The sequence below is a fragment of the Rhea americana genome, unplaced genomic scaffold (genome assembly GCF_003343005.1).
Source record: "Rhea americana isolate MKP2758 unplaced genomic scaffold, rheAme1 scaffold_65, whole genome shotgun sequence".
NCBI classification, from domain to species: domain Eukaryota; kingdom Metazoa; phylum Chordata; class Aves; order Rheiformes; family Rheidae; genus Rhea; species Rhea americana.
In genome coordinates, this window is record NW_028186812.1 from 826,615 (window position 1) to 852,744 (window position 26,130).

At 37.5% G+C, this 26,130-nt stretch overlaps 1 protein-coding gene across 5 annotated transcripts in view; it reads left to right on the forward strand.

Moving 5' to 3' along the window:
• The first annotated feature begins 2,738 nt into the window (after positions 1–2,738).
• The window catches only part of PDS5B (PDS5 cohesin associated factor B), a 109,568-nt gene continuing 86,176 nt past the window's right edge, over positions 2,739–26,130 (forward strand). For 3 of the 5 annotated variants that reach the window (XM_085320712.1, XM_085320718.1, XM_085320717.1), the window contains exons 1-2: positions 3,175–3,278; positions 24,202–24,327. In XM_085320712.1, the coding sequence (XP_085176838.1) occupies positions 24,220–24,327 (108 nt within the window). In that variant the 5' untranslated portion in view covers positions 3,175–3,278; positions 24,202–24,219. Of the gene's footprint in view, positions 2,758–3,174; positions 3,279–3,955; positions 3,979–24,201; positions 24,328–26,130 lie in introns of those variants that run through there. The other 2 variants (XM_085320716.1, XM_085320715.1) reach the window with 2 other exon arrangements.

Sequence of the window (26,130 nt, forward strand, 5' to 3'; positions counted from 1 at the left end):
ATTTTGCTATTGTTCTTGGCTTATATAGAAATTTTATATGGAGGAAACCATAAATGCAGTCTCCCATAACCACAGATTATGCATTCAGGTTTCCTACATTTGGGGAAATTGCAGGGACCAGCACACTGAAAGTACAAGCTATGAATCTCCCTCTGGGAAAACTAAATTTGTGACCATGGTGCTGCTGTTAGCTACTGAAAATGGGGCTAGATGGACTACTGGTCTGTCTCAGAAGGGCATTTTCTTTGTCAAGGAGGTTCTGTGTATTCTCTGGCTAAGGTACAGAGCTGCCCTTCCTTTGTACTCTGCTATTTTCATACAATGTTTTTTACAGATAAAAAGCAGAGATACAGGCACTTTTGTGAGGAGAGTACTGTTTTCTAGGATATTCTTTGGGATGTTCATTGTCCCTTGAACATAGAGATGTGAACTGTATCCTCAAGAAATTCTGTGTAAAATCTTTGGTCTTCATAATCTAACTTTCTCTGTACATCATACTGTAAGCAAAGCATTAATCTATTTTATATATTGTGATTTTTTCTTAAGATTATACACATTTTTGTACCATTTGTCCTTACTTTTGCCTGTATTTCTAGAGGGGGGCAAAACTAGTAAAAAAGTCTGCTTACAGTCATTCAGTGCCCTGTGAGTTGTGACATTTCTTGGGCGAGACGCTGAGTCCACCTTCAGGAACTTGCTTGTACCAATCGCACAGCATAGTTCTTTGTAGGACTGAATCAGAAAGATACTGGGTACTTGCTATTCCCTCCCTAACGTAGAATACAGGCCTCCACAGAGCAATATTAAAACTTGCCAAGGTTATTTTCTGAAGAAACTCCCGTGGAACTCATCTAAGCCACCAAATGACTGTTGACAAGGTGGTATTTTGACTCGCCGTTACCGATGGGGCTGGCGCTCGGGGCAGCGGCGGCTCCACGCTGCCTCCTGCAGCCCCGCGCCGGCAGCGTCGGCCGTTGGGCTTCCCCTCGCCGCTCCAACGGCCGTCATCAACCGCCGCTCGGGCGGCCGCCCCGCGGGTGCAGCCCGGGCGCCCCGCGGGGCGCGCGCCGCTCCACACACGGCGGCGGCGGCGCGGCGCGAACCGCGGCGGCATCGCTGGGGACGCTTGGGGAGGGCAGTTCGACGTCTGACAACGGATTTCTTCTCACAAGGAGGAGCGCTGTCGGAAGGGCTCCCTCGTGAGGGTTAGGAACGCTATTACCGCTGAGCTGCAGAGGGCCAAACGCCATTAATTTCTGTAGTAAGCATCGGGGGGGGGGGGAGTATTTCGACTATCTCAAAATTAAGAGGGGATCGAGAAAGAAAGGAGTACCTCTAAAAAGCTGACCTCTGAAAGCTTAAAGAGTCTAAGTCCAGGCATGAAATGAAGGCTAGGCAGTAACTGGGGAGCTGGCCTGCGGTTGCCCTGTTACAGAGGCACTTAACTTATTTCACTTTCAAAACATTTCTAAGCGTCCTGGTATAAGATGAAAGTGTTAAGTGCTACTGTAACCTGTTCCATCACTAAAAAGGAGCAAAAGATAAACATATTTGCAACTGGAGTATGGCAACACAATAGTTACTTTCACAATTATACACATGGTTTTGCAACTTCAATAGCTGTATGAATATTCAGCGTTTCTTCTGTTTTGTACATATCACTGTAGACATGYGCAAGTGCTTCATAAAAAAAGATATATTCTTTAACTTAAGGGTTCAAATCTCAGTAAGGCAGTGCAATGGGAGGACTATGGGGAAATTGTTCAACTTCCATGAAAAAAATATATCCTTGACTGCAAGTGCAGGATCCTTCACAGTAATAATCAGTAAYATAAAATTGCTAGACAAAATATTTTTCTCTTTTATGCAAACAATTCACTCTCAGAAATGTAAACAARTGTAGTTCTGGGCCTGAAAACTCATTTCTGTGTAATAGTTTTTGCATTTTATCCTGATAGGATGGATGTAGATTTAGTTAGAAGATGAGGGTGTTTAACTGGGTTTAGAACTTGAAAGAAAGTTAAGCAAATTGTTTTCAATGTGTTAGTGAAAACTTGAGGACTTTATTTACAGATTTAAAATATTTGTTATAATGCTTTAAAAAATGATTGTATCCCACCATAGACAAAGCCCTGATTATGTCTAAGCAGATCTGCTGAGCAGGACTTTCACATTTTTTAAATTATAACACTTTAAATACATCTATTTTCTTCAGGCATCTCATTCATAAATGTAGCATTTTATCTATAATAATGAGATGCAATTACATCACTTTTCTGTTCCTATTTTCCTGTAAGAGTACCCCCTGAAATTCTTGCACTCATTGAAGTAAAACCAAAGGGTCTGATGAACAATTGCTACTACTTTCTTCTGCTTTCTCCACATCTTTATTCCTCATTGTTTCATAATAACCTTTTATAATTCATGCTGTCTTGGATAAATATTTATTTTATTAATTTGCATAGCAGAACAGCAAATAATCTACTACAGTTCATCTGTCAACTGACTGCACCGTCCTCCTCGCTGGATTTGGGCCATTTGCTCTATCTCTTGTGCACAGTCTTTGATTTGTGAAACTGTTGGCACTTTATACTGCTAGGATTGCTGAAGTAAGGTCGTCAGCTCGCCAGGAAACCTCGTTTTTTTTTCTTTTTCTTTCTTTCTTTTTTTTCCCTCCCCCCCCACCTTCTAAGTCTTTTCTCACTTGAAGCCGTGGTCCAGAGAGTGGTGTGTAACTCCTGAACGTCTTCCGGGGAGGTAAGGTTCGTCGCCGCTTCCCCTCCAGGAGAGCGAGGGCTGTGCTGGGCCCGAGGGCACGAGTGTGCATGGCGCGGCGGGGGGGGGGAGAGGAGCGGCTTGCTCCCTCCCCTCGCCCGGGAGCGGTGCTTGCGCTCCTAGCCCGCAGCGGCGCGGGTAGCGGGCCCTGCGCGGCGCCGGGCGCGTGGCGGCAGCGGCCGCCGTGGCCGGGAGTTTCGGCGCGGGCCGTGTGAGCGGCCGCCCCGGCGCGCGCCCGCGCCTCCGCGGCGCCGCGCGGGCCGGCAGGGGGCGCTGCTGCCCCGCACTGGCCTCGCTCGCTTCCCTCGGCGGTTCCATTGGAGCAGCCGGAGACAAGTTGGCGCCATTTTGAAGCCGACAGGGGGACCGGGGCGAGCTGCGGAAGGGGAGGGGGTTAGAGGCGATTGGCTGCGGCGACGGCGGCAGCTCCTCTGCGAGCCCAGAGCAGCGGCGGCGCGGAGCGGACCCGCCTGGGACCAGCGAGGAGAGGCGGCTGCGGCGGGGTAAGGAGCCCGGCACCTCGGCCGCGGTTACCACCGCCCCGTCCACCACTCCGTTTTCCTTTCTCTCCGCTGGCGGCGGGCGCCAGCTCGGACCGAGCTCCGCGGCCAGCGCGTGAGGAAGAGGAGAAGCGGGGGTGGGGGAGAGGAAGGAGCTCTCCCCGTGGCCCGGGAGCTGAGCCCCCTCCCATCCCCCCATCCCCTTCGCGGGGCTGCTCCCCTCCCCCTTTCCCGGGGCCCGCGTCGCAAATTAAATTTGCCGCCCCCTTCCGCGGGCGCGGCGGGGCCCCGCGAGGGGGTGACCTTGGCTGGGGTGTGCGGTGCCCCTCGCTCGGCGCCGGGGCCTGGGGGTCACCCCTTCCCCCCTCCCCGGCGGCCGGGCGTTCGCGGCCGCCCGGCGGGCGGCGTCGCGCGCTCAGCGCGGGTGGCTCCTGGCGTGGGGGGGAGGGAGGGAGGGAGGCTGCTCTCCAGCGCTGGTGACCGCGGCTCCCGCGGGTGTCCCCTCCCTGCCCCGTGCAGCCGGCCTAGCCCCGCTCGGGCTGCACCCAGGGCTCCCGCCGCCGCCTCGCGCCGCTGCCCGGGCTTGGCCGAGGACTTCCCCCCCACACCCCACCCCCGCCGCCGGTTTTCGTTCTCTCGCGGCTCTGCACTTAGCAGTGATCCTTGGCCGGGAGGAGGTGGGGACCGGGAGGACCTCGGTTCGGTGGGTCCCTACTTGCTGCGAGGTCGTTTCTTTCAGGCTAGATATTTCTTTCTTTCTTTTTTTTCTTTCTTTTTATCAGGCTCCGTTAGAAAGCATTCGTGAAGGGGCGGGGGGGAGGGAGTAGAGGCTGCTTGTTAGACGAAAAACTATGAATTTTACATCTGAATTGCCAGATGGAGAGTGGTTAATTTATAGGTTATGTATTGTTTACGTTGAGAGCCTCTGGTCAGGAATCTAGGTCTGTAACTTCATCTCGTTGAGAATAAATCACTATCTGTTCTTCAAAACAAATCAACAATTAATGATGGTGAACAATTCTTGAAAATTAAATTGCAGCAGACCAGCTCCTACAGAGCTGGGTTTTGTTGTGCAAGCCTTATTCAGACTTGCATGTTTGATTCCTGAATGGTTACTTACAGAGAACTGTTATTATTTTGTTAGGCATTCTGTTTTCTGATCTAACGCAATTGCTGAACTGTTTTCATGTTGGTCTTTGTTTTGTGTTTGACGGGTAAGTGCTTTGGCTGTAATTGACTTCTCTTTGCTGGTGATGGCATAGGTGGAATGTTTAAAATTAAGTGACTGTATAGTTAAAAATGGGTATCAAATCCCATGTTTTAGGAGGAAGATAGGGTGATGTGCATTCCCTCAGGTTTTTTCCTTCCAAAGCAGTGGAATTATTTTGCTTTTAGCCGATAGAAATTCTACTCGGCACATCCTGTATGTAATACAGATATGTTCTAAATATTTTATATGCTTGTACAAATATCTCAAAAAGATATGAAACAGCTGAATTTTCCTTAGGCTCAGACAACTCTAAAAGAAAATGAGAGTGATAGACAATCAGATAAAGATAGTTTAATTGAGGTGTATGTATCATGCTCATCACCTACATGTGGAAGTGTGCACTTGTACAGAAAGTAGTTTAGTACTTGCATGATTTCTTGTGCTTGAAGTAAGGCTGTACTTTGTAGGGGTATTTTAGGGGATTTTGGCTTTCTTTTAGTTCTTATTATACAACTATAACTGTCTATGTGTCTCTTGCATTCTCTTTACTACTTATTGGACAGACTGGGTAACTCTTTTGGCAAAAACTGAACTACAATTTAAGTAAATCAAACTCAAATGGAAAATTGTATATATGTAAGATATACTAAAATCTTTTTATCTAGTTTGCCGTATAAGTATTGCTTTTAGAGTGTGTCTAGCAAGCTTACTTAGGTTTACTATTAAGTAATGACAATTAAACTGTAATTAAAAATATAAGAAATGCCAGTAGTTAGTAGCATTTGGAAAGAGTATAGTAATAAAATAYGATCTCAGGCATTATCTGTTTTTGGTTGTAGAACAAGAGGCTGTGCTACCTTCCACAGACCAAGAGAGATGCTTTTTCTGTTGGGAGACATTGCTTTATCAGGATCTTGGATTATGTTTTTTTCTTTATTCTCTCTGGTTCATTCTTCATTCACATGATTTGGGTTTATACAGAAGAGTAAAAGGTTGTATGGTAATGTGTAGAAGTAATTTAGTAAGAGATTGTCATTTTTAGATTTTTGGAGTAAATGTTTTCTTTAAGTTTGGAAGAGATGATGTAGGCCACTTGCAGCACAAGGAGAATTTTGAGGGGAGCAGGGTATAAGAAAATGTGAAGATGAATGATTAAAGTGTGCCAAGTAGGAAATGGGGGAAAGTATGATACAAATGGAATGAAACTGATGGGGAAGCATAACAAGTTCTAATGTCCCTTTCCCGTCCTCCTTTAGTATTATTTAGCCCAAATGCATACCTGCTTTCTTGATACAGTGTGTGGGGTTAAATTTATTTATTTATTTTTAATTCTTCAGTAAGTTTCATTGTTAGAACAAAAAGGTAGATCTGGTGTCTGGTACTGACAAGTGGTAAGCTTGTGTATTGTACTTCTTTCAGTAAGTTTCTAAAGTAGTGATGCTTGTACTCTAAACATAGAAGCTCACTATTGTAACCTGAAATAAGTTAGAAAGACTGAGAGAACCTTAAAGGCTTTCAATCAGTTTTGGAGCTAGCTGGTAAGAGAACACTGGGGAAACCATTGTGTCTTTCTTTTTTCTTTCTTTTCTTTCTTTGTTTCTTTTTTTTTTCTTTTTTTTTTAAAAAAAAGGGGTGCTAGGCAGTGTGATCATTCTTGGTGAGAAAGTATTTGTGTTGATTTACCCTGATTTGGAGTATCACCTGCACTATATTGGAGCAGCATTGACAGATCCTGGAAGGAATTGTGTGCAGGCTTCTAAAGAATATATGCTTTTAAAAAATCTCTTCCTCAGAGGCTGAATATTTGAAATGAAAACTGTGCATATATGTAGATAATAACATATTAGTTACTCTTCTGTTGGTGAGTTTTTTTAGTTGAAGGTATCTGCTTAGAAAATTTGATTCTTTCTGGTTAGCTTTGATATTTATCAGAATATATACTTTATGTAGAATATATTAATAAAAATACAATGTATGAAAGAAAACAAACCTTGTTATTTTAGTAAGTTAGTGGCTTATTTCAAAAGCTCTTTGGAATGTTTTGGATTCTACAATTTTTTAAAAAAGTATTTATTATGAATAGTTACTGTAATGTGTCTAACTTGAAACAATTCTATGAAATGTGACTAATACTTTAACATTTCATTTTTTAAAAACAATGCTTCAGCTATTTTAAAAGATGATTGCTATCTGCCCCTACTTCTCTGCCTATGCTKCTTTTTAACCTTCTCCAAAATGTGAGAAAATGTGTAGTCTGTGAAGTAGATTTGGAAGATTAAATCCTTCATTATTTTGTTCCTATCTATGGAATTTACTCCTTTGCATCCTATTCCAACAATGGAAAACATTCTATGGTATTCTTGTTTTATATTGAGTGATCTTCAACTCTTATTTCAACTGATGACAACTTTGTTATGAATATGCTGGAAATGTAAATTTTTAGGAAAGGAAAAGCCATACCTCACTGGAAACAGATGGACATGTTTGTACAAATTATTTCATGTCTCTCACCATTTATATGGAGGTACCTGGCTAGGGATCAGGACCCCATCTGGGCTATTCTGATTAGGCCCTGTTCCTTTGGAATTGATTCTAGCCAATCCTAACTCTGCGTAATTTTTTATCWGGCTTAATTAGAAATCCTAGTAAATATTTCTTCTTGTCTAAATTAGATGCATCATTTACACATTTCTGAATGGGAAAAAAAGAAACAGTAGTCAAAAATGTTACTGTCTTAATTGCTCTCATAGTGTAGTCACCTAAACTACAGTTCAGGACTGTTTTAAGGAAGACCAGGTTATCATCATTTAACTAAGGCATTTAGAAAGTAACTGTTTGAGTGAAGTTTTACAGCTTTTGTGTGAAGATACCCATTAATTGTCTACAACTTTTTTTCAGAGCAGCCTCTGGTTCTCTCTGAGACCAGTGTATCTGTGTTGTAGTTCAACATCATGAGTCAGTCTTCTGAAAGTCTTTCAAAGAGGAAGAAAAGACTTCGTTTAAAAATCTAAAAACCTTTAATTGTAATCCTCTCTAAGTGCAAGAATATTAGTCATGAGGAACACTTCAAAAAGACTATGTGGAAACTTTCTATATGTAAACTTTTGTTCACCTTGAATATCACTATTCGCTTCAGTTAGTGCTGCTTTGCTAGATGGATATATGTTTTCAGTGAAGGCAATCATCTCCAGGAAACTTTGATAATGCATAGGTTATGATTCTGTTCTTAATAACTCTTCTTGATTCTATTTTGTTATGAAAAGTGGGCAGATTACTTTGTGGAAATTTCCTAATTTTTATTATCCTTATGGATTTTTTTTCTACAGATACTTAAAATTTGAAAGAGTTTGTATGTCATGGGGAAAATGTACACGGATGAYAGGTGGTTTAGTGTTAAATATAATACTTGTTTTGCTGTTTGACAGTTCAGTATGAAGCATTGTACGTAGATCAATATGATTTCCTGTGCATAGAAACAAAGTGGTGCTGCAAAAGATATAGTCTCTTCCTGGTTTTTGGAAATAGAAGAAAGAGTGTATATAAGCTCAGAAAGAGTATATAAACCTAATGATGCATTCTTAATATTTGTGATGGAGTTTTTCAGAGAGCTAGCAAATACGAGATTCCGCTCAGTTGAAATTAAGCAGTACATAATTTGGAAAGCATTTTTGTAATTGAGGGCAGTAACAGCTGTGAGATTTGTCTTGGAATGCCTTCTGAGTTACAAATGTTACTTGTAAGTAACTCTCCATCAGGACTTTCTTACTCTGAAGTTACTGTTTTAAACTCTGTAACTTTTTATTTCTTAATGGATCATTTCCTCCATCCTCTTGTGTATTACATTAGAAAAAGTATTGAAACTGCACAAATTGCTAATTCTCTTAAAAATTAGGAAGCTGTTTTAATTCATTCCTTTTCTTCCTCTCTCTCTCTCTCTCTCTCTCTCTCTCTCTCTCTCTCTCTAAAATGTATGTTAGGCTAATCTTATAATTTATAGAAGACTTTCATCTTGCTTTATTTAGGAGTTAGAGCTGCATATCGAAGATGGTTGTCATGTGCTTCAAAAGCTGGAAAATGTGAAATGAATTGATGGGACTGTGGGAAGAGAAATCATATCTTATGATTTGGGTGGTTGAATGTCACTTTGAAATACTGGAATTTATTCTTTCTGTCAGTTTATTTTGATGCCAGATAAGTCTGCTTAACTAATTTTTCACGAGTGCTCATTAGTAGTATGCTGATTTCCTGGATGACAGGCTTTAGACCCTGACTTCTCTTTTGCCTGGCTTAACAGAGGCTCTGTTCTCAGACATAGTGTAGTAATACGGATGCTTTGAAAGTTGTGCTTTAAATTTCTCTAATTGTGCATTCAAAATTGGTGAATGTTTTTTAAAGTACAGTCTGTTACTCAGGTTAGTCATTTCTAAAATGAGAATAATACCTACTTTGTGGAAACATTAAAGTAAGTTAATTTTTATGGCATGCTAGCATACTATAGTTATGAGTCCCATATAGAAGCCCAGTAGGAAATCAAATCTTATCAGAGCAGGGTTTAAATAGTGCATACCATGGGATGCACATTAAATGACAAGGAAAAAAAATGAGTAATCACTGCTTAAGTGGACTATTTTCTTAATGTTGAATGAGACAGAAGTCCTGTGGTGGAAAAAAGTGGTGAAGGATCAGGTAGATCAACTTATTTGTACTTATTGTATTTAATATTGTATGAGAAGTCTTCATTCCAAAGTTTCCAAACTCTGAACAACAACTGTTTTTTGCAACTTTAATGTCATTTTAACTTACATTTGCTCTTCCTTCTTCTTTTTTTTTTTTTTTTTTTTTTTTTTTTTTAGGAAACTTCCTAAACAAATTCATTGTATGGATGTGCTCATGTGAGTCATTAGATTGTAACCTTTAGCTACATGTAGCTACTACTAATTAGATTAATGGAATGCTATTAGTAGCGATAAGTTACTACTCTCTGCTAACCAGCATTAAATGGAATGAAATAGGAGCACTTTTCAGTGGATTCTTGCGAATATTCATTATTGGTAGAAGAGTGGTATAATTAATATGATGATTCTAGTTTCTATTACAGGCTCTGGAAAGGATTGAATTCTAGTGGATGTGTACTATTTTTTGTCCCTGCAGCTGACCTTTCTGCTATGGCCTCTCTCTATTTCTCTATTGACTTCTCTGCCTGCTTGGTCCTGATATCTACTCAGGCTTCTGATTCTAATCCTTTGTTGCCCAAGAAATCCTACTCCCGTGTTCACCTTGCTCAGTGATTCTTAGACTTACAGCCTGGAAGTTCTTGAACCCTGTGTGTGTGTGTGTGTGTGTGTGCGTGTGCGCGCGCGCGCGCGTCTTTCTCGCCTCCCTCCCCGTATCTTTGGTTCCCAGTTGAAAGCCTTCCCCTTAACCCCTAAACTTTCTTCTCCAATTGTCTGATAAAACTCATTGGCCCCTATAGCTGATTTGGCAGAAGTAAATATGTGTCAGTGACTCAGTTGTTCCTCTACTAAACTGAGCTTTTTAACTTAAAGACTTTAATGCAGGTGTCTGTTGAGCTAAGAATCTGACCGAGATATGGACAATTCCAGCTTTTTCTGCTGAAAAAGCAGTAACTATGAGCAAATAGGTGGATTAGTGATGGATTCAGTTGTCAACAGGATTTGCCAGAAACTTTTGTTAGTCTCAAGGCTTAACTATGTTAACCTTATAATTTGAAGAGAAGTAACGAGGAGCCAGGAGAGAAGCACCTAGAACATGTACATGAACAGTTACTCTGCTGTAAGAAATAGGTGGAAACTCTTTGAGCTATCACGTCTTAATACGCTCATAATTATAGGCGATGCAAGCAACCCTGCCTATATTAATACCTTTAAAGTTTTTTCCTTTCTGTTATGAAAACATAGCTGTTTAACCGCAGCTGAAGATTAGTTTTTACTGAATTTTCTACTGTAACTTCCTTTAAGTGTTAGTGTTCTGACTTTTTTTTTTTTTTTTTTTTTTTAATGTTGATGTGCTTCACATTTTTCTCCTGGGTAGATTTTTGTACTTCTTGAGGGATATTGTTCAAAAGTGTTGCTGTGTCTGTGAGCTAGATAGGGTGTACATCCTTCATATAAGTACAGATCTGAGCCTGAATCAAAGCAAATCTATGCTGTAATCCACACAGAGCTGGGCTATCACTGTGCGGTGAAGATGCAAGTGATGAGTTGAAACTGTTGTCATTACTACTTATATTTTATTAGCTTTCCTTTAGCTTACCTCAAATGCTTCCAGTTAAAAATGTTAAAAGAACAAGATACTTCCCCTTCAAAAGAGAAAACAAACTACAGAGTTCAAAAATTCACTGTAGAGAGGGCTTGGAATAGCTGTAAGCCAGTGGTGCATACAGTCTTGTTTGTAATTAAACCAGGTAAAAACACAACCTCATAGGGATAAATAATTATATAGGAGTGAAAAGAAGTTATAGGCATATATGGAGATCCTTCACTGGCAAAGAGCTACATATTGGTCAAGAAGCATAGAGATAGATGTCAAAGGTAAGCTAGACTTTGCAGATGACACTGAAACATCAACAGTCTTCCCCTGATCATTTTATTAAAGTGATCTTACTGGCATGTTTATCTATGATAGCAGATGACTGGGCTCAGTTACTTGGGTAGTTTCTTCTAGTCCAGTGGTTTTAAAAACCTACTACTAGAAGACTTAAATCACCTGACTGTGGTAAGTCTTCAGTTCATCTGTATCTTGTAACACAGCCATTGGTGGTTCTTCTGTCTTCAGGGACACTAAACTCTTCAGTTCTCTCATGTTACAGGACAAGTGGCAGTGGGCAGAAATTGAACCACAGGAAGCTCCACCTGAACATGAGGGGGAATTTCCTCACTGTGAGAGTGACAGAGCACTGGTACAGGTTGCCCAGAGAGGTTGTGGAGTCTCCTTCTCTGGAGATATTCAAAGTCTGCCTGGATGCAACCCTGTCTACCATGCTGTAGRTGACCCTGCTGAGCAGGGAGGTTGGACTAGATGATCTGCAGAGGTCCAGCCTTACTGATTGTATGATTCTATGATTGTACATGCCAGCAAACCAGATACCCATAGACTGAAAAAAACCTCTTACGTGATATTTCACTTATGTGAAGTTTGACTAAAAATRATGTAGTTACCTGAAAAAAAGACAGAAGCTAAACTGACATGAGGCATCAATGTAGAAAAATTCTATTTGTGAAGCACTCAGTTTCTGTATGGAACCCTAATATAAATGTTCATTCATAACTCATGTTGATCAGGACTGGACATAGTGTTATGTAGTGCAACATCTTATCTTTGCAATACCCAGGCTTTCCTTTGAGTCCCACAATTCAAACCTTCCCACTAGCATTTCTTTAACTTCTTTCTGTTTGTTGACTTTTCCTATAAATGAGGCTAGTAGAGTTTCTGTTAAGAGTTCCTGTTTATCTCCGATTTCTGCAGGATGACAGCTGTGCCCATTATTTTTGTTAGGATAGAGAGTTTAGGGCATTCTGATTTTTGTTTACTCTGTAATAATTTTGTGGTTGTATCTTTCAGGTGTAATAGGGTGTAGATGTTTAGGTTTTTTTTTTTATCACTGTATACAAAGTTAGGCATTGGAGGCAACTTCATTTCTGTATACAAACTCTTTGTTGTCACTAAATAATTTTGTATTTGTTATCCATCTCCAAAATCTTATAAAATAYTGTTTTTCTTCTGTGGTAGTATGGTAGTACTCCTGACAGTTTTTGTGAGGCTTTCACAGTAAGGCTTAATAAAGACAATTTTTTGTCAAATCAGCTACTGATCCCAAGTGCTGTTTTCTCCCAGAGGCAATACAGAGACCAATTTGATTTGTAGCTCCTGTCTGCCCGTAGTCTTCTGCACTGTGTCGTCATCTTCTTACTCTTCTCCCTGCATCCTGGGGCATCCATGGCGCTTTTGCACGCTTTATTTTCTCCTTTTGTATAAATACTAAAAGTGTTAACTTTCTAACAGTAATGCAGTATATCTGAGACTTATTGTTACATTTTAGAATTATTACGCTGTTTTGAAAATACAGTTATTGTAAAGGAAGATAATAATTCCCTCCCTCTGCTTCATTTCCAACTGCTGGAGGAAGGAAAAAAAAATCATTCTCACCTATTTGGGTGTTTTGCTTCAATTACTAATAAGAAAATTATTCAGAAAARCTTTATAACATTGAAAACACTGATAAAACTTCTAGTTTTAAATATAATCTAGTTTTCATTGACTAGAATGTTCCTATTTATTTTTGAGCTATTGTTCTTCTTTAACTTGGAAAGATCTTTCAGTTTTTCTGACATCTACAGTGTATTCTGCCTCTTCTCAGGCTTATCCTTCTGACCATCTCTTCTTGTCTCCTCTGTAGGTAGGTTGTTCTGATGTCATAGACTTTATCTTTTCTGCTTTGAATTAATTATCTTGACTATAGGTGCTGACAATTGTACATAGTGCAACAACAATACCTAGTATTCCAAGCAAGTTTTTGCCAGAGTGCCTAAATATCAGTGTTAGAAATTTATATAAAGAGAGAGATTGGTGTTTTTGGGAGTACCTTGTCCGGAACTGTGTTTGCATAGCAGTAGTGTATACTCTCAGCTATGATCATCAGTACATGAGCCTTCCTCATCCTCAGGTTGTTTTACTTTTCTTTTTTGAGCTGATAGTGGTAATTCTCGCTTTGACCATACTACTTAATAGTGTTTCAGGTTTTTTTAGTCTTGTCTTAATGTTTTCTTGAAAGATGATGTAATCCATCTGTGTATTAACTATGCTTTCCAATTTAGAGCTCAGATAATACATGATTTTCAGAGAAAGGAAAACAATTTGTTTCATCGTAGACTGATCAAATAGAAATTATCCTAGAGCAATATGATATCCTTCTAAACATATGCATATCTATGGATACATGTAGTTTATGCATTAATTTATGCAATATTGCCATTTCCCCTTTTTTATCTTTAGAAAATATTCTCTTCTATTTACATTGACTAGCTCAGTTTCATTCCAATTCTGACTTTAGTTCTGTATTTCCTGGTCTCCATGGTGTAACTCCTATTCCTTGAGGGCTTTGATCATATCTCTTACTAAGCGATTGTTCATTCAGTTTAGTATGAAGCCTTTCCTTGCACTTATGTTGAATTTATTTTGGTCTTCAAATCAAATCACTTCTTTTATTTTCAGTTTATCCCCTTTTAAAATAGAGAATTTACTCAAGCAATATTGATATTTCTCTATTATACATAAACGTTCATGGTATCTAAATGTTGACAAAACCATGTCTTAAAGGGTTACATACTTCTGTGATGCTGTTTGCCAAGTTTCAGTTTCATCATGTGTATATTTGCTAGGGAATAATCTATATCCTGGGTAAGTGTGATATAGAGGATAGTTTTGGTCTTCCTAATGTGTGTATGTGCTTTGCCTGACAGAAGAGCAGAAGTATTTTGTACTGTTTTCCTCTGAGAACAGTTTTCCAGGAAGTTCATAGGGACAGACTGTACTACCTCACCTGAATATTGTAGCATTCAAAAGCACAGGGAGGATGTAGTGAACTTTTACTATCTTTTTGGAATATTGGTGTGACTGTTCCATGTTGTGAAATGGAAGCAGAATTGTCCTGGGGCTGATCCATGTGCTGTTGGTTCATTAGCTGGGAAATGCTAAAGGCATTCAGAATACTTACATTTATGATCTCAACTGATAGTGAGAATTCCACTAAGTTATATTGTCTGTTTTTCTGGAGGCGTAAGCAAGATTGCGTGGATATCCCTTGCCAAATGTGTTCGGCGCACCAATATGTCAGGTTTCTCACCAGGGCTGGAAGGTCAGGGTACTGTATTTCAAAAGTATCCCCTAAAGAATCCAGATGAATTACAAAATTAATATATTGACTGAATTTCTCCCAATTGGCTCTTTTTTTTTTGGAGGGCGGGGGGAGAGGCAAAATAATTGCCTAATAACTTTGATTTCCACACAGTTTTTCTATCTTGGTCACGTAGAAGCTATTTCAAATGTTGCTCTCAGCTACCTCTGAAATAATAATTGTTCCTGTCCTGAATCAATCTTTGCAGCATTCCTTGCATCTAAGAGCTTGATATTTGGATGAATGTTTGACAGATTGCCTGTACAGCAGTGAGAATAAATCCTCAAGGAAAGCACATATGTCAAGATAAGCCCATGTGTGAAATGAGCCATCTTCATTTACCAGTGGTAGACATAATGGAATTCTGTAAGCTTTGTAGTCTTACATAGTTCTCCTAGCTCTCGCTTTGTAGTATTTAAATTACTGTGTTTTATTCTTCAGTCTGGTCAGTATTATCTCCAAAAAGTATGACTTCATGTGAACATTGGTATTTCAGTTTAGTAGCCATTAGTTTGAGCCTTCTGTTTGAGCAACTAAGTTAATGTTTTTCTTATTACTGCCATAACGTTAGCAAGAAAGATGGGAGAATTCTGATCTTTTGCATGGGATCAATATATACAGTTTCATTTTTAGTCTTGCTTAGACCATGCCTTAGTGTAAACACCAATTTGTTTTTATGACTGGGTTCTCACTTATACTTCAGCATGATTTGAATTAAGTTTAGGCTGCACAAGCATGAATATAATCAATAGAGATGGAATTTTTGTAGATTGCACTATTAAAATTAAGAGTCTGTAGAGAGTATCTTGTGGCTTTTCGGAGGCTTTGGGCAAATTTTCATGGAGGATAGAATATATTTGTGGTAGAGTACTGCTGGCTTAAATTCTCTTTTGTACCCTAGAGGGTAGGGAACCTAGCCTTTTAAAAGATAGCTCTGTCAATTTGTGCTATGTTGAGTTTATTTTGTCTTGGATTCATTATCTTAAGTGATTGAGCTATTAAACACCCGTTATATGTGTTTTATCAGTCTTAAGTATTTCAAGTTTTTCAAAGCTGAAATAATTGAAAAAATATACTTTTTCTTAATGGACATAATCGAGAAATCTTAACAGGAAGTGTTTCCAGCTTTTCTAACGAAGTTAAAACTTCGTAGTGTTTTGCTAGTGACCTTTAGTATGTGAGAAAGTTTCATCATTTGAATGTTAAGGTGAAAGGGTTGATGTAAAAAATGTAATGACTTTCTCTCTGACTTAAACTTCTCCCTAATCCCTCCTGCCCCCTTCCAAAAAAAGTTTTCTTTTCACAAAATCCTCTGTCTGAACTGGTTTAAGCAAGAACTGCATTTCTGGTTTTATGAGTATAGTGATATCTTGCCTATTTACAGCTTCGTTTATGCATTCCTTTTTGATTCCTTTATGAAGATGTATTTTTGTACAGTAAAACAAATTATGTAGTACAGTACTGTAAATATTTAGTAAGTTTATTATGTGAAAACTGCCATGCTCCTGTCCAGCCAAATTCAAGTCCAAGCCAATTTGAACTGCTCATTGTACTTTTTTGTGTTATTTCCATTTTTTTTGCCATTGCAGTGTTTCTTTGTAATGTTGTCATGTACTTTGCATTCAATATTAAGCATTCTGAGAACTGATAATAGATTCTGCCTGTTACAGACTTGTCTCTTTATGCTTTTACATTGTATGTTTGAATAATGATAAGACCACCTAAAAAGCAATGAGATAGCTAAATATTTGGGAAAAGTTATATTGTGGATGTTTGTTTTACAAATACCATATTTTATGAGCCTACAATCTTTTCCACTTTCTAGGACAAATAATTGAACATTAAAAGTCTTTATCAGCATTCCTTTGTTCATTTTTTTTTCTTTTTCTCTGTCAGAATCTTTTGCTCTGATCTTCTAATTAGTCTCCTTGGCATTTTTTTTCCTTCAGCTGTGCACAGAAATAAGATACTTTGTCCATGGTACCTGCAATTGATGCACTTCATCTTGGTAGCAATGTGCAAATTGAGATCCACAGTTACAGATACAGATAGTGTTATCCATTAACTTCTTGGCTGGTTCAGTAGTGGATTGTGTTCTGTAGTTTCTTATCCGTTTTCTAAACTGCTTGTATTTTAGTGACAGTACTTGCTCCTAAATGGCAGAAAAAGGGAAGTTTTATTCTTGTCATTTTTGCTTTTAATTACGTATCTAAAAATAGTGGAAATTTTTAAGAAAGGTCATTTTTTGCATCTTGTGGAAGCTGCAAGTGTCTACAATGCCACTGGAGAGAGCTATATGCTGAGATAAGAGCACTGAATACCATATACTTGCTTAATCTTTGGGAGGCTTTCTAATGCTGAATTTCAGAAAACCTTAATATTTGCAGAAATGGGGATTTGCCTGTGATTGTTTCCTAATTAATTAGAAGGGACAGTACTATATTCACCGTAAGTTGTTTGCTGTTTTTTTTTTTTTTCATGTGCATATGGTGACCTTGGTACCAATGGCTTACCTTAGTGCTTTGCTGCTTATTTTTGCATGTCAGTTCTCTTCCTGAATCCTTCATACATTGTAGAAATATCTCCTTTTTCTCAATTATTTCCTATGTGCCTTCTTATTTTCTACAAAGCGTTAATATGTTAAAAAACTTAATGCTCTTTGCCATCTTTTCTAATACAAGGTTGAAAAATATGAAGTGTTACATAATTTAAATTAAAGTAAGCCTTGTTACTTGATATGTTGACTTCCAAAGGATTGCCTGGTGAGACTGGTGAGACTTCTGTAGTGAAACCAGTACCTTTCATTATCACTTCCCTAGTTGAGAATGTTACTTTTGCCTGTGCAGTGTGGTTCTTCATTTCAGAATACCTTTAACTGAGCTGCTAGCAGTTTTCATAAATTCTTTGATTCTCTCTAATTAAAAAAATGCTGCCTTGTAGAAATAAAAAGCTAATATTTTCTTCATAGCATGAATGATATACTAGTATCTTGATTTAATGATGGTTAAGTAAACAGTATGACATATTTTTAAAAGAGAATGGAAAGTATTCTTGTAGACATTATCTCTGAATCACTATGAAACATGACTCAAATTTACATGAGCACACTTGGTTCAACACTCTAAAGTTTTGACTTTTACTCAACAGCATAAAATTGCCTGCCAAGTTTTAGCTTGGAGTGGCTAGCCAAGTTGTAACTCCTTAGCAGTAGATTTATTATGGAAATAGATTTGATAGGCACCAGCATAATGAAAGCATTCAACACCTAAGTCAGATCGGACCTTGAACAGTGGTGTCAATCAGTGAAACCTAGCAAGAATTTAACAGAATGTTTAAAAAAAAATCATGAATGACAAATTGTAAGAATATTTTTTTTTATTAATAATCTTGCACAAGAAGAAAGATGTCTGCCTCTTCCATTTCTGCAATTGGCCAATAATCTCTTCAAAATACTTTGTAGTAGCTTCTGTACAGATTGTAGCTTGACTAATTTCTTAATGTGTACTATGTTACTGGGGAAAAAAAACCTTAGTGACAAACTTAGTGAAAAATTTTATTCAGTGCCCTCATTATTTATACTTATTCATTCATATGGGGATGTTGAGGGTACAAAAATGGAAAAACTTGATGCAAGTAATACTAGGAAGTGATGAACAAATGTTAATGGGGGGAAAAAAAAGCTTTAGAATGGACTCTGTGTTACCATTTAGGAGCTGGAAAAAAAATGACTTTCTTTCCCCAGTATTACTTGAAACAACTTAAGGAAAATGTTCTTGGAACTTTTTTTTTCTAAACTGTTCTTACACCCTTGATAGAGTGGCTATGAGAGTGAGAGGCCATTGGTTATGCTGTTTGACTGTGGAGAGAAAGTTTCCGAATGTTTGTAAATCCTCTCTTTTGGCTACCCTTCCTTCTTGTAGGAATAACGTGCCCTGTGAAAACATATTTGAATCTCTAGAATTTATAGCTTTTTCCATGTCAGCAATTTGTTAAATTCACTGAAGTTTATAATAGCTATATGAATATAAAGGGAGTGTTATTCTCAGCCACTCATTGTAAAATTTGTTGCAAATACATGGAAATATTTGTATAAGTCAAATTTATGGAATCTTTCTTTAATCTTGTAATTTCAAAATACTATTGTCCAGATATAACTATATATATAAAATTATGTATGATTCAGTAGAAGTTCTGAAAATCAAAAATGGTTATGTTTGTAAAGTTGATCTGCCTCTCTGAGCTTTTATGCCTTTATTTTGGGTTCTAAAGAGGAGGCAACAGTAGGACAGCAGACAGATTAGCAAGGCATTTAAGAACTGATTTGCTAGCGCTTCCTTCATCTCTTGGAAAAGATAAAGTATCTGAAAGATTAAGATTTAAATGCATATGTGGATCTCTGAAAGAGTATTTTAGATAAATGACTGCGCGTATGTTAAGGCATAGTTTATTTTAATGATTTGCACAGTTAATTAAATCTCCATAGGCCATGTGAACTGTCATCCAAACAAAATGCAATTTAATGGAATGTGGTTTAAGTCCTCCTTTTAGATCATTGACTTAACATCCTGTAATGATATTTATTGAACTGTTAAGTATATTGCATGTGTATTTAACATGCAAGACCATAATCCATCTTTTATTTGCACATGCGTAATCTGCTTTATACTGTTTTGCAAGCAGAATATGTGTAGTTAGGCTATTCATAAAGAGTTATGTACTGTACAGAAACAAACTGGATATTGAATCTTTTGGCATTTAGTATAATGGCCCACAAGTGGAACTGGGTAACTATTGAGTTCTGCCAAGTATATACAGAACTACTCATTTGCATTTTATTTGAATTTGACCAAACTTTGGCAATAGCATCTATTAAGAATTCTAACAGTATTGAGTTATTCCCTGTCCATGCTCCGCTTGACAACCATAATACTGCATTAAATGTGATCTTTCAGTTTTACTGCTTTAACATAGGAGCTAAATGACTTGAATCCATCCAGTTTTAATTACCAGTAAATGCAACTTTCATTTTTATTACTTCTTTCATGCATTTATTTTCTTGTTACAGTTGTACAAATAGTATGTATTTTGTTTCATTCTTTTCCCTGTTTCTTTTCTTGTACTTGTTTCTCCCACTCTCCCTGTACCACGTGTGTGCACGTGTGTGTGTATATATTATATATATTAAAAATATTTATTTTAGCATGTCAACCTTTTTACTTATATCAGCTTTCCTACGTACTTTTTCAGGCTTGCTCTTGGTTCCCCGTGTCTTTCAAGTAATAGTTGCAGAGGTGTTTCTCCTGCATCTGGGTTGAAAGAAGCAGCGCATATATAACTAAAATCCTAATGGACCTTCTGCCTTCATTGTTTCCTGTAAAAGGAGAGAAACTCATATTTTAAATGAGATTTGTTCAGATCGGGTGTTTTATTTTCACTGGGGGATAGTATTTTTAAGACTTGGCTCAGCTTATGATCTTCAACATATTCAAAGCCCGTTTGAATTGTTTTTTCTTCCTATGTATTAGGGTTAGCTTTTTAAATTTTACTTTTTTTTTTTATTGTTGTTGATGTTGTTGAAGTTTCTTGTTATACTTACCTGTTTTTTGTGTTCTCAGAACAGCAGAAACGATGCATATATTAATAATTAGTTAGGATAAGCTTACATTCTGGCTTGTGCTAAGCATCTGTCCCAAATTTCTTTTTTTCCCCCTTAAAAAAAAAAAAAAAACCTATATGAGCTCTCTGTTTCCCTTTTTGTTTGCCTTCTGATTGTGTATATGGAATAACATTGGATTTCTGACAATATTGACTATAGCTTTTTTTCTAAAGCTTCAGTTATAGAAATCTGTCATCTGGCTTGGTTGTGTTGAATCTCAGAGAAGCTTTCAAAGAATTGCCTTTTTTCAAAATATCTGTCATCTTCCAGTATATTCCAAAAGAAGACACAGTGTATCTTTAAAAACAAATCTTAAACATACTCACTGATTCAGTTTCATATCTTTTCACACTGACTTACAGATTTTCATGGTTAAACATGTTCTAGATGCAGCAGAGCTTGAGGTTGCTGTTCTTAGCTGTGTCACTGTCTTCCCTGCCAAAAGTTAACTAAAACCACTTGTGTAGCTCTGTGTGAAATCACTGAAACTTCCATTCTGATAGAATCAAGTTAAAAACAACAAAAGTAGTCCTAAACTCTTAAATATTCAAGACAGATTATTTTTTCAGAGGTAGGTATATTGGCAGTCTAGAAGAACAGAAATTTCTAGCAGTGGAGTTTAATAAGCTAATTTATTTTTACTTAAATAATATTTAAATTATCCCATTACACAAATTTTATTTCAACAATTAATTTTCTCATGTTGAATGCTAATTTTTATTTTTCACTATTTCTTTTAAATGAAATTTCTTCAGTTAAACCTAACATTAACCCTAACTTAAATTTGCAGATATCATCTTTTTATGTGGAATATTTAAAAGTTTTATTATTCTATTACTTTGATCATTAGGGGCAAAGAATACACCTAAAAACTTTAAGATAAAAATAATTTTAAGAGGCTCACTGTGAAATATTAAGTTCATAGAAAATGATCTCCTATTTAATGATTTCTGTACCTTTGAGAGGAATGTTGTGTAGTATACCTAACACAACTATAGAGTTGTCAGGCTTTAAATTTGCTTTAGTTGCAAAATAAAGTTTAAATGAAATTTGACACTTAACTAATACCTACAAAAGTGTATTCCCAGCAAGAACCCAACTCTTTAATGAATTTCCCAGATCTCAAAGCTGCAAGGGAAATGCAATCCCACACCTACTGACATTGCATTGTTCCAGGAGGCTTTACTGTTTTGTGGTAGTCTGGATTCTGTAGGAGCAGATTCTGAATTTGTTAAGTTGGGTCAATTTGATGGACAGCACATGTCAATCAAAAAATCTGCTGACTAAAAATGAAGATTTGTTTTGATCATTTCTAATTATAACAACAATCTTGTGTTTCATGGAGAGAAAAATTATTTCTGGTAGTTCCTCTCCAGATCATATAGAACATTAAATTTAAACCCAGAACCTTTGATGCTGCTGAAGCTTATTAGAAACTTGGTTGCATGCAAGTTGGACATGTCAGCTGGACACCTCAACTTGACCATTATGTACAAGTGCCATCCTTCAAATTATTTCATAACATACTCCAAGTGTGACTATGTTCTGAGCTGAAATCCACTCCAGTTGATCTGATCTGACAGCTCTCTGCAGCTGAAAGGGAGATTTTTTGCTCTCCAGTTTCCTTAGTCCCAATTCCTTCCCTTTAAGTAACTTTAATGCTTACGCGCTTTTCAAGACCAGATGAGCTTGTTTTTCTGAGTTGATGAGTTTGGTCCAGCAAAGCACTAGATGCTCTGGTGTATCCTCAAGGTAAGAGGAGCGAGACTCCTTTTGCTGTGGTGAGCTGTTGAAATGACGTAAGCTGTGATATATAACTTTATCCCAGCTGCAAGCCATAAAGGGAGGTCTGCATCAACCAGCAACAAAAGTGAACTTAGCTATGTTTTCTGAGCGTTTTTGGGGACTGCTGTACTTACTGTCACAACAGTGTGTCAGGAAAAATAAAGGGAATAAAAGTGATGTCATGTTTTCCTGGGAGTATTAGAAGTAGTTGCTTTAATATGTTTTGTTCCTCACCTCACTTTCTCATTATCTGTTTTTACTTTAATTACAACTAGGTAGTGCTCAGTTCAAATGTCACCTCTATGCAGATACAGAGGACATGACAGAATCATAGAGTTAGTTGGCTTTTGTGTAGCTATTGAATTGTATTGCATATTGTGCACATCTAGTGGTTTAGTGCATATAATAGTGAGGTGACATCGTATGTCTCAAAAATAATAGAAGAAAGATATCTAAAGTGAGCAGAATAGCTTCTTCGAGGGATGTGCAAGTGAATGATCGAAAAAAATTTCACGATAAACAGTGCTTAAAAAACAGCTTATATTAAAAAAAAAGGAAAAAAAAGAAGGAAAAGGAAAAAGAAAAAAAGGAAAACCAGCTTGTCTTTATTTCTGATAGTAATGGCCAAATGTACCCTGGTGTTTGAGCTGACAATTCGTGAAGAAATCTGGCKTGTTAACTTTTTATTTTTATTCTTAAATGGCCTTTTGCAATTAAGAAAAGTGGATAATGATTATTTAATTTAGACTTGCTTTTTTCAGAACTAGTTTCACGAGTATTTTCTTAAAGCTGTTAGCTTTCTGGTGAACTCATGTCTGATTATGTTTTTTTTTCCTCATTTCCCCTCATTTCCTAAAATAAAGATATTTTGTGCTCTATGTATTCTTTACAAAGATTATGTAAACATCCATGTTAACTTTTATTTTGCAGAAGGCTAGGAATGTTTATGCAAAATCTGTAATTTCTACACTATCATGAAATGTGGACTGATACATATAAAATACATTGGGGTATTTTTTTTAGAGGGGGTATGTTTCCCATTCCAATTTTCTCTCTGTGTAGAATGACCTTACTTTAGGCCAGTAAGTCTCAATTATGGCAGGTTATTCCATCCTGTTACAGAACATGTTTCTGTCCCATCTTTCTTTGTTGATTCTTGTTGACTCTTTCTGTTATAGTGCTGAGATGTTCTGATTCTTATGTAGGTTCTCCTTGTATAGGAGCTCAGTTGGGAGGAAATTCCTTTCTCAGAATTTACAGTCCAGGAAGATGGAGACAGGGAGGATATTTCAAACTTCCAAAAATATTTGAGTGATGATGGTGAAATCTTATTTCCTTTGTATTTTTAGTAAATTCCTGAATTGTAATTGCACTTGAATAGTCTTTTTCTAAAATCCTAATTATCCCAGTACATGTCATTTACTTCTATTCACTGTTGCCTGTCTTGTGAAAATTGTTTTTATTTAAGTAACRCTTTCCTTTGTGTAAGTAGAAAAACAACACACAGCATCATGCTATGCAGCAGTGGAACTTCGCATGGCTTAAGATGGATTAGATTGTATCTTGTACCTCCATCAGCTTAAAGAGGCTGAGAATCTGGATAGAGAAACTGGATAGTTTGGTGGTTTTTGTATTTGGAACATAGGAAGAAGATACTGTTGCTTGTCTGCAGCCTTTTGTTTAAAATATTTGGGTTTATGGCAGAGAGGAAAGACTTCCAGTTGGTCTACTGTGTTCCTATCCTTACAGCATACTCTATCTACTGCTCATCTGAGTTATTGTCAGCTTAAGTGAGATAAAAAAGTTAATTTGCCAATAATATGTATCTTTAAAACTAGTGTATGTAACATTTTTGAAAAGCACTGCACTAAATTAAAGCTACTTAGCCTTTCTGGGAAATTTTGTTCCATTTAATTGTCTGGAAAGTGGTTCTCTTAAGTGTCTGGTCTGAAAAATCTAAAAGTCCAAACTGCCTAGGATTTATTATTACCAAGTGATGGTAATGGTTCGTAAAATAAGATACAAGATTTAGTTGCATCTCTAAGAGTGATGATCAAATACATTCAGTGATCTAGGGGTTTTGGCTTTTCCATTTTGTACTTCTTGAAAGTATAATTGTAATGCAGGACAGTCTATCTGAACGTCAAAATCATTGCTGTCTGCCACAACACTGATAACTGAAAACTGTCAAACAAAATCTTTTGTCCATTTTTTTCCTTTGTTTGTGTGAGTTTTGTCTATATAATTTCTTGGTCACATTTGGACCCTTCAGATTCGTCTAACTGCTTGAAAAAGTAGGATAGATAAGGTGAGCACAAGCTGGCAAAACAACATTGATTTGTAAATTTTTTTTCCCCCACAGATTTAAAATTGTGAAATCATGGCTCATTCGAAGACAAGAGCCAATGATGGAAAAATCACGTATCCTCCAGGAGTCAAAGAAATCTCTGATAAAATATCTAAAGAGGAGATGGTGAGAAGATTGAAGGTTAGTAAGCAGATACAAAAAAAGTGGTGGTTCGCTGATTGCGGACTGAAATTTTATGCACAACATTCAATGATCCTATTACTGTATTTCATGTCCAAAAGGATTTTTCTTTTCTTTTGGCTTTTCAACAGAGGAACTTTGTTACACTCAGAAGGAGGAATTTTTGGCTATTGTGCATTCTCTTCTGCCATAAATACTCTTTAAAATTTATTTCAGCTCCTATAAAAGTTGGTGCTTTTAGAGATGAAAGTACTGAGAGAAATGGAGAGAGTCTTAGTTTTGGAAAAAACATGGCTGTGTCAGAAAATGTTCTTTTTACACATTCATGCTCCTCACAAGTTTGTTTATAAAATCCTCTTTATTTTGGTTATTTTAACCTCTATCATATAGCCAAGTCTTTGTGGTTATACTGTATATTTTTCTCTCCCGAATGTCTTGGCCTTTTTTTTGACCTAACTATAGGAAGGACGGAGAGATTTTGGTGGATAATTGAGTGACTACATATCTTTATCTGCCCATCTACTTTCATAAAAAGGCAGGCCTGTTTTAGTATTGTATAGAGGCTTGTGCTTCTACTGCGAAAGATGAGGGAACAGATGTGGGAGAGGGACCTTAAATGTTCTAACAGCTAGAAAAGCTTCATTTGGAGTTTATATTGTCTTAAGAAGTAGCTTTAAATCACTTGGAACTACTGTGTGTGCTCAAGAAGGTGGCGGGGGGGGGGGGGGGGGGGGAACACATCCTAAAACAGGGAAGCTGTTCCTCCCATTTTGTGCTTTGGGAACTTGGTTGATGAACTTTTTTGGTTTAGTGTATACTGTGTTGAATGGAGGAAGGCATTTTATATGTGAGACTCCTAACAGAGGAGATTATTTCTTCCAGAAATCAGTCAGCATTAGCATATTTTTCAGTTCATTAATATACAAACAGATTCTTACTGATACTTTTCTCCTACAATTTAATTTGTGACTTTGAATGTRCAGTCCCATGTGTCCTCTGTCATCTTTATCTGTCTTGCAGGAGAAGTGTACTTTGCAGGATGTCCTGTAGTTCTTGTCCAGCTGGCTATTCTGGCTGTATGTTAAGAAGAAAAAATGATTGTGCAGGCAGGGAGCTCCTTTACACCCTAGCTCCACAGGTGCTTCTTTTATGGAGGATCTAGGCTACTGGAAACACTACAAATGCATAGCCTCACAGTATAAACACAGCTGCAGATGTTGAGAAGAAGTAATTTAAGATAGGTGAACTATTACCACTCTCATTTTCCTGACTGCCAAAATCACTTAAGGATTAGGGAAGCAGCACTTTTTTTTTTTTTTTTTTTTTTTTGATTTGTAATTCACAAGTAAATAGTTTGTTGTTGATTTAGTAATGACATTAATTTTATATAAATGTAAATTACCAGGAATTTTGAGAATAGAATGGAAAATATGCATGTTGAATTTATACATTAGCATACCTTATCTTGCAAACAGTATGGATATCTGGTCCACACCATCTCAGAGTTTTAATAGAATAAGGAAAGAGGAAAGGTGCTAAGAGGTACGGCCTAGCACTGAAGAGGGAGAGAATGGGATAAGGGTTTGGAAATGATGGATGCTGGTGGGGGATGTATTTTTTTCCATAGTTTATCTTAATATACAAGCCCCAAGGCATCATGTAATGAAATAAGTTAATTTTAGACCTGCAGTCTAATAAAGAACTTTTCAATAAGCTATAAAATTAAACAGCAAAGCTTATTGCTGTAGGATGATGTAGGAGCGGGAGGAACTGAATAGATTAAAAAATGCTGGCCAAAGCTGG